Source organism: Haemorhous mexicanus, chromosome 12, assembly GCF_027477595.1.
Source record: "Haemorhous mexicanus isolate bHaeMex1 chromosome 12, bHaeMex1.pri, whole genome shotgun sequence".
NCBI classification, from domain to species: Eukaryota; Metazoa; Chordata; class Aves; order Passeriformes; family Fringillidae; genus Haemorhous; species Haemorhous mexicanus.
The window spans coordinates 3,195,905-3,205,072 of NC_082352.1; the positions used below are offsets into that span (position 1 = coordinate 3,195,905).

The 9,168-nt window shown below is 48.9% G+C and overlaps 1 protein-coding gene across 1 annotated transcript; it reads right to left on the minus strand.

Annotated features, from left to right (window-relative positions):
- Nucleotides 1–1,066: 1,066 nt before the first annotated feature.
- On the minus strand, nucleotides 1,067–8,002 carry LOC132333035 (hydrocephalus-inducing protein homolog). The gene is made up of 4 exons (XM_059857767.1): nucleotides 7,817–8,002; nucleotides 6,211–6,410; nucleotides 2,596–2,714; nucleotides 1,067–1,332 (listed from the first exon to the last, which is right to left on the minus strand). Exons 1-4 carry the CDS (start codon nucleotides 7,964–7,966, stop codon nucleotides 1,118–1,120), a joined length of 684 nt encoding a protein of 227 aa, XP_059713750.1. The 5' UTR covers nucleotides 7,967–8,002; the 3' UTR covers nucleotides 1,067–1,117.
- Between the last annotated feature and the right edge of the window lie 1,166 nt (nucleotides 8,003–9,168).

The following is a 9,168-nucleotide window of genomic DNA, read 5'->3' on the forward strand; positions in this document are numbered from 1 at the left end:
AAAATAAATTTACTGGTGGAATTATACCCGTCCAACCCTGAGAGAAGCACAGCAGGAACCAAGGAGCCCTGCCCTTCTTGGGATCAGGCAGAAGGAGGAGACCTAAGAGACAGAGGGGAATGGAAATGGGTCTCTACTGGGGAGCTAATAAAATTCTGTCCTGACCCCCATCACCTACCCAGGTACCCTGACAGAACAGGTATGAGGCCCTGGCTCCAGAGGGTCAGGCAGAAGACAGTAAAGAAAAAATTCTGTCTGGAGAGTCTCCCAGTTGGTCGGTCAGACAGATCACAGCTTCAAGTATTAAGAAGGGTAGTGGTAGTAGCTGACTCCCTTCTAAGGGGAGCTGAGGGCCATGTACATTGACCAGATCCATTCCACAGGGAAGTGTGCTACCTCCCTTGAGTCCAGATACTGGATATTACCAGGAGATTCCCTAATGATGAATTAGGGAATTTAGTTCCCTAAATGAACTTGATCTGTTCACCATTGTCTGGGGTACAGTGACCATGAAATAATAGAGTTCTCAATATTTGGTGAAATCAAATATTGGGCATCAACAAAACTTCCACTCTGGTCTTCTGGAGGGCAGACTTTCACCTGTTCAAGGGACTGATCTGGAGAATACCCTGGGAAACAGCCCTTAAAAACAAAGACGTCCAAGAAGAACAGACATACTTCAAGAAAGAAGTATTGAAGGCACAGGAACAAACTGTCCCTGTGTGCTGAAAGACAAGCTGACAGGGAAGACAGCCAGCCCAGATGGGGAAGGAGCTCTTGAAGGAACTAAGGGAAAAAAAGAGGATGTATCACTTTGGAAAGAGGGGCTGGCAACTCAGGAACTGTTTAAGAATGATACCAAGTAGAGAGGCAAAAGCCCAATTAGAACTTGAGGAAATCCAATCATTGCAACCAACCTTTCTTTCCTAAAATGCCATCCTTGATTAGAGTATAAATGGAACTGGAATGCTGAGTGCTGAGCTCTTGAAGGCCAGGGACACTCACGCTAGTGCCAGGGATGGTTTACTTGGCCTAAACCATTCAAAAGCACCAACACCCCCTAGAAGCCACACATCAGTTTCAGTTTTGGGCCATGTATCTCACTGAAATCTATATTTCAAACCAACCTCTTCTTCTCTTCATTCTCATCTTCCTCTGTAGGAAAAGCCTTCCACTGGAAGTGGACTGGGATGTTACTCCTGTTTTCAATGAAAACGGTTTTGTGTCTTGTCATGGTGATGAAAGTCTTGTCAACGTCCACGGAACTGGTGCTCAACCTGACATCGACATCTACAGCTTCTCCAAGGAGCTTTGTGTGGATACTTTCTTCCCCTGGAACAAAGCAAAGGGGAGTCTTTGCTCAGCTCACTGGCTGATGGAAGCACAAGGAACAGAGCAAACCACAGGGCACAGAAGAAAGTGTCACAGCTTTTAGCTGCATTAGCAGCTCTGTGGATCAGTGCATTTATCACACCCTGACAGCTCTGTGTGTAGAGTGTGGGGATGTCCTGGGCAGCTCCTTAAACACCTTATTTCTGTGGGTGTTTGTGGAGATTTGGCCCCAAGGTGACAGTATGGACAGGGAGATTGGTCCATGTGCTCTGGTGACCCACTCAGATCACACTGAGGAGCCCTGCTCAGTCCTGCCTTGCCCAGGCTCCCCCCCGGCATCCCATGAGACTCCTGTCTCTCCTGATCCCTTGGATCCCTTGTTGCTGACCAGCAAACATGCCTGGGGGCATGTGGGCAGCAAAAGGAGGCCCAGAGGAACAAGTGAAGTGACAGCCCACAGCAAGAGGTGACACAGCTGAGGAAACACAGCCAGCCTGGCTCTGCAATACGACAAACCACTACAAAATGAACACCATGAAAATCATCATCATTTCCCTGTCCAAACCCACAGCCACATCAGTCTTGAAATATTTTATATTGTTCTGATCTCAAAAACCAAGCTGGAGCATTTAAATTAAATAAAAAAGGGACAAAGGAAAGATTAATAATTACAGAGCAGCTTCTTTATGAAGACTGAATGGGATTCCTCAGTCTAGAAATCAAATGGGATGTGAGAGGATGGCAACAGCATATGAACGACCTGGGAAATGGGGATGAGGAAAAATTTGTCTTGACTTGTCACCAGCCAGGAACTCGAGGGCCTGAAAATGTTATTAGACAGAAACTACATATATGTGTAGAGGGCAACATAGAGAAAGGGTCTGTGGCAAGCCAATGGAGAAGCAGCATATGGGACAGAGGTGTGCAAGAAATACATTGCATTGGAGAAAGTCTGATGGAAACCTCACACCTCACACACAACACTGCCCAGGAATGAAATAAAACTTCACCCAGGCATAGCCACCTGGTAGTGGAGAATTAGGATTCCTCCTTCCTCCACTCAGCATCTCCCAGCAAAAGAGGAGTAAAAAAATCCCTTGTTAGAGGGGGTTTTATCAAGCCCCTAAACACCAAGGAGTTCTCAGTTTGCTTTGGGGTAAATCTGGAACAGGGGAGGTACCTCTAGAGGGAATAGAGGGAGATGGGACAAGAGGGAGCCATGGTGGAGAACTGTTCTGTGCCCGTGCAGGGCCCAGCACTCACCTGTTTTGCAGCACAGGGACCCGCAATGGTCACCGTTGGTCAGCGGGTGAAATCCCACTGTCACCTGCATGGTGCAACCAGCGCCCAGAGTTCCTGTGGCCGGCACCACGGAGAAAGGACTGCAACACAAAGAGAGGGATCAGGGCTGGAGGGACATCTGGCCATGAGATTCCTTCTGCACTGCAGCTCCCTTGTGCAAGCAGGGAGCAAACCAAGCACAGGCAGCAGAAGACAGCCAGAACAGACAGCATCAGAAACAGCCACTGGGCCACCACTGAGGAGATCCAGCCCTCACAAGATCCTGTGGGATAAAATTACTTCATGTCCCCCATACTCTGCATCCAGCCCTCTGCAATGAGACTCAAGGGTCCAACTGCCAGCAATCCCATCAGAGAATGGTTTGTGACAAGCACAGAGAGGGTTCAGAGCTATCTGCATGCACAACTTGATACTGACTGCCTCAGGAATTTCTCTTTTCCTGCTGCCTACAAACCTCATCTGAAGAGATGCAAATGTTAGAGCACCATGTGTCCTGTGAGATTACAGCCTAGGAATCAGACAGGGAGAAGGAACTTTTCCTTGAAGACCAAGGAATAATTACTGTTGAATTTGCAGTGTGGTTCTTTGGTTTATTTTACCTTGAAAATATGCTCATTAAGCCTAAAAAGGGCACATTTTATCAGCATTTCAATGAAAGCTGCTCTAAGAAAAGGAGGAGTCAAAACTCTGAAAGAGTGCAAATAGAGTGCAGATTGTGGGAGGATGGATTGTAAGAGAATAGAGATGGTGCAGAAGGCAATCTCGCCCCTGAGGAGTTGCAGCTGTACTAACTACCAAAGAGTAAGAACAGCATTGCTCTTAATAGGTCATCACTGTGTCCAATAAGGATGGTGCAATGAGGGTGGGTGTTATAAAATAGTGGATTAGCTGGTCAAGGGGAGAGTTGGAGTTTGTCAGCTGTGCTGTGATGTGTAAGGGTCATGCAGTTGTGTTAGGGACAGTAAGGATTAGTATGTGCTGTGAGGGACAGGAAGGAGTCAGCTGGCCATGAGGAAGAAAGAGAAAAGGAGTCAGTGTTGCAATGAGCTGCCTGTGAGAGCTCACAGAGAGAAGGTATGAAAGTTTTACAGTGGGATGATAAACTGATGGTGGCAGTCTGTTCCCATCCACCGTTGACTGGTGCCAAGCACCAACACCACCAGCAGATTAGAGCAATACAGCTACATGGAAACAAGACCCAAAAGGAGGATGCCATTTACAGTCTGAAGGATCTAATCCCAGCTAAATGAAGCACCATCAGCAGGAGCACATCAACGAAGCAGAACAGGAGGTTTCTCTCTATTTACCAGCAATGCAGTCTGGGACTCTGGGTTGTCATGCAGGCTGGTAATTGTTTGCTTGGCCCACCAGACAAACTCTGTGCAATGTGTTGGAAAGAATTATGCAGGTGTGTTGGTGCACTTTGGATTTACCAGGAGTAATCAGGATTGGTCACCAGGTAAAGAGCTCTTGCCTGACAAACACAAGACTCTGCTTTGATGCTCAGGGACAGCCCAGGTGAAATGTGCTTCTGACCAGCAGCTGCTGGGCTTTGTGCTCTTCTACAGCCCCACTGAGGAAAGTTCCTGGCCTTGGTGCTTTGCTGGTGGACAATCTGTCACTTAAAAGTGTGTTCTGGGGAATTTGGTGATGAACGTATCACACACAAAAATAAAGAGAAAATCTGGCAAGCTGAACTTTGTTCATGTCAGTAGTGACAGCTGATGAACTTGCTTGAGGTTCAGCTCATGAAGGACCTCTTGCTGCAATGACAGGCTGAGCTGTTCCCATTGTCACTGGGGAGAACATCACTGCTGGCTGGTGGAGAAGCCTTGGGCCAGCAATGTTTATGTGCTGGATGTGAGACTTTGGAGGAAAGACAAGGCCCCAGCAGTCCCAGATCCAGATCAGTGCATGTGCTCCTGCATCTGCCCCGGGGCTGATGCCAGCCCTGCTGCAGCTCTCTGCTGGGGCTCGGGGGATCAGTGCCTGCTGGGAGCAAGGCACAGGATTCTTCCCTTAGTCTTTTGCCAGAAACTTCATCAGAACAGAGAAGCTGCCAGTTAGGGGAATCCCTGGCCAGGCTTCAACACTACCTTCCATTCCATTCCCTTTCCATTGCTGCCCCATGTTACATGCTCCTGCCCTCAAATGGCAGGATGGAAATAATATTTCTGGGGGTGACTTCAGGGCTTGCCTGAGAAAGAAGGTGTCTCCTTATTTTCAAATTATCAGAAGAAGAAGAAGATCCAGCCAAGTCCAGGACTCAGCTGTCAGGCCTGAAAAACAGAGTGCAAATCAGCCCCTGCATCTCCTACATCCCCAGGCTGTACCCACCAGACTCCTCTGTTCCTGCTGTAGCAGTCATCTCTCACACAGACCTGGCTCCCCAAGAGTCAAGGACACAAGCTCTACTCCTCTGAATTTCAGCCAACAGCACTAAGATGTTCCCTGAGCCCACAGAAGAGCTGTGAAGGAGATATCCCTGACACTGTAATAACCAAATGAAAACCACTGCCAAGAGATGGGGCTGGCAAGCTCAATTTTGGCCTTTTATCTGTTGTGAGCTGCTCCTTAAGACAGTTCTCATCCTCTTAGATCCATCCTCACTACTGCACCTGACAGGCAGAAAAGATAAGGGATGGAGGGGGTTTTAATAGGTGGTTTTCTTCTGCTTTTTAACTGGGTCCATTGGTATGTTTGTTTCCTTGTATGGCATCTAAAGACAGGTCCAGATCTCCCAATGGCACCTTGCAATCCCCAGACACTGCTCTTGCTTTTAGCAGTGTGTTTGCTCAGATGATTTCCAGAGGTCCCCTCCAGCAAAAGTTATTCTATACTTTTATCTTCTAAATCAGCCCAATTGCTTTTCACATATTCACTAAATGTCTCCTATTTCCTTGAGACCTGTGCAGGTACCTATGGGCATGTGGTATATTGAGAGGCATTGGAGGAGCTTGACCTTCATGAACGTTCCCAATGAAGAATGCATGATCTTTTGGCAAACATTTAACACAACACAAAAAGAGAAAACAGCAGAAACACAGGAACCTCAAAGCATTTAAAAAGAAATCTCAATGAAAGGGGCACAACCTTATTCAGAGATTTAAATAATCTGTTTGAAATTTTGAACTCTTTCAAAGGTTCATCATGGAACAGAAGAGGTGACTGATGCCCTCAGCTGACAGGGGAAATCAGATCAGCTTTAAGTAACAGGAACTGCACTGGCTGCCTGCAGCACAGCTCATGTTGGGCATCTCATGAGAGGACCACAGGAAAGCCACATGCTTTTGTCCTCCCAGAGAATGGGTCTGACAGTGCTGAGAAAGCATTTCAGAAGCTGCTTGTGCTCAGGAGGGTGCAAGCCAGCTACCAACATGTTCCAGCACCCTTGAGGAAATCTGGGACAGAGAAAGCTCCAAGGCCACTGAAAGCAAGAGCAGATGCCATCCATCCTGCTCCCTTCCAGCCAGGCTGCAGGGCAGCAGCTGCAATGCTCTGGTTCCTTTTGTTGCTCTTTCCTAACTCTGTTACCACCCAAAGGTGTTTTGCACAAGGACAGATGAGCTGCCTCACCTCTGGGTGCTCAGCTGGTAATGAGCTTCCAGGTTACCAGTGTTGTGGACCAGAAGAGTCTTCTGGGTGCTGTACTTGACTGGACACACCGAGAAGTCCAGCTGGGCAGGGAAGTCCAGGACAACTGGGGCACCAATGGCCCGGATGGGCACAACGATCCTTTCCCTTGCAGTGATGCAGACAAGCTTGTGGGAATAATTCTGCAGGAAAAGACAGTGGATCAGCACAGGACATTTAGTGCCATCCCCATGGCAGAAGAAAAAACATTTCCTATAACCCTTCAAGGACATCAATTTACCTATTCCACCCTAAAATGAACACTAAGTTCTACTAATATGTCACATTTTAAAGGCACCAGTGCACTTTGCGAGGCCTGTCTCTGTGGCATTAAGCTCATGTGTCACTTGGGTCATATGGAGAACTACCCTAGGCCACCATAATTTTTACTCAAAATTTTAAAGATGTGAAATAGTTCCTAAGTCCCTTCTAAGGAACATGGAGCTAGGGAACACAGGACATTCCTCTTTAGGTTTCAATATTCCCACTGTTTGAGAATAGGATAAAGTGTTAAACTGACTCTAAGCAGCAAAAGGAAGATGAGAAAACAGCTACACCCAAAGAGATCCTGCACCTCTGGCCTGGTGCAGAAACATCAGATGGCTCAGAACTCCCCTCTAACTTTGCCTCTCCAACCAAGTTAGGAGAAGAACAGTGCCAAGAGGTAGCAGGATGCTGTTGGAAAGGGCCTCTCCTTGCTTCCCTGCAAGGCTTCCTCCCTTCCATGCCATGTACAAACTCTTCTGTATGAACAAACCTCCAGATCCCAGCACTGAGATCAGACTTGTCAGGGCCTCAGCACTGCTGTTCAAACCTCCCCACAAAAGCACCTCTGGCATGGGATGGGTGCCAGCTGACAGAGCAAGCACAGGGACAGGCATGAAGACAGAGCCCCAGCAGTGTCACTGCCACGGGCTCTGGGCTCACAGCTCTGCCTGCAGCTTGTACCTGCCCTGCACGAGCTCCTTCAGGCAGGTGTCCCAGTCCCCTGCAGCTCAGCAACCTCCTGCTGACCAAGGGCACCCAGAGCCCAGTGTGCCTGTGCCAGGCTGGGCTGACAGGCACAGCACATCCTCTGCCCTGGCCCTGCAGCTGTACCATGCTCACTTGTGCTCTGGGACAGCACAGCTGCAAGGCTGGAGAGCAGAGGGGGTGAAAAAGCACCGTCTTTGCTCCAGCCCAGGGTGAAGCAGGGAAGCTGCTGGCAGTCAGGAAGGAGGAAAGCTCTCTGACCTCTTTGTTCCTCTGGTGTTTTCCATCATAATGAAACCCCTTCCACTGTACCTAGAGATGGCCCAACATCTATCAACAGCCCTCTGTCATTTCCATCCTGTTCCCTCTGCATCTTCCCCTGGGAATGCTCAGGAATGTGCAGCGAGGGGAAGCAGAGCCTGTCAGGCCTGGCTGCAGTGTGCCAAGGTGTGACTGGCTGCAGGCTGCCTGCCCACGGCCTGGAGCCAAGCTCACAGCATGCAATGGGCTGGAGCCAGAGTGCAGGGAAAACAATGGCTGTGCAGATCATTCTGTGCTTTGGCTCCTCCACTCTCACCTTGTTCTCGTCGGGGGTGAAGCGGATGCGCACAGGCACAGACGCGCCCGGCAGCACCACACGGTACGCGTCGTTGGAGCACATGAGCTGGAAGTAAGGTGAGCTCTCCATGGAGACCTTCACCATCTGAGGAAACTGCAGCAAAGACATGAAATGATGATTGTGCCACTTGTGGAAACAGGACGAAAGGAGACCTGTCTGTGCCCTGGTGTCATCCCTCCTTGGCCCCTTTCCCAAAGCACTTTCAGCTCTGCAGGCACAGGCACATCATTCACAAGGCTGAACTGGAATCCCTTCTGTCTGCCTCCAGCATTTTGGCCAGGGGCAGTTGGGCAGTGCCTGGTGGGAAGGAAGGGCCGAGCAGATCAGCACCAGCAGGATGGAGTCAGAGCACCTGAACCAAGTCATCTGCATATTCAACAAAGCCAAAAAACCTGCTGGCTTCTGCCTGCACACAGCCATGCAGTTGTCGTGTTCCAGAGGGGGATTGTGCTACCTGAAAGCAAACCAGCACATTATCCTGGGGGAAGAAAGAAATTCCCTTTTTCAGCTTTGGGTAGGGATGTTGTGGGGATACAGTCAGGCAGGCAGACCAGCCAGAGAGGCGACCAAGCCCTGTGGTCTTACTGGGAATAAAATCAAATCTGAAAGGCAAAAGAAGGAACACAGCAAGACAATCCCTAAAACAAGGAGATGACAAAGAGAATTGAAATGGGCAGTAAAGCAGCAAGGAAGAATCATAAAACTATAAGAGCAATCAGCTTGCCAAAAGTGACAGAAACACAGACAGGCTGTGCCTGTTGACTATGGGCTTCAAAGGCCTTTTCTGCCTGGAGAAACATGACCAGCACTGACTGACAGTGTGGTTCCAGTACTGAAAGCCAGTATTGGCTCTCCAGGGCTTCTTGCTGCCTGTGCAGGCAGGCTGGGCTGCTGGGCATTCCTGCCTGCAGCCAGCAGGCCAGGTTCTGCGCTCGGGCATTCACAGACACAGCAAACATGCATTTTCTAGCACACTGATATCAACCCCTGAGCACCAAAATGCTCTCCAAAAGTCTAAACCAGATGATTTGGACTCCCTCCTGTCCCTTCTCACCAGCCCACACTTGGCACAAGCCTCATTTGAGAAAATGTTTCCCTGACTGAAATTCAAATGGTCGCAGTTTTCCTCTTTACAGTGGAACACAACTGCTGACATTTTTCAACTTTTTCTCTCTCAGCTGTCTTGGGAAACTACAAAACAATCACAATTACTTCAAGTGAAGGTGAAAACCTCCAGGAGCAGATGGCTTTGGATGTGCTCTGGTTCTCCAAAGGGAAAGCAGAGCACCGTGTTGCTTTTGGAAAAGCTG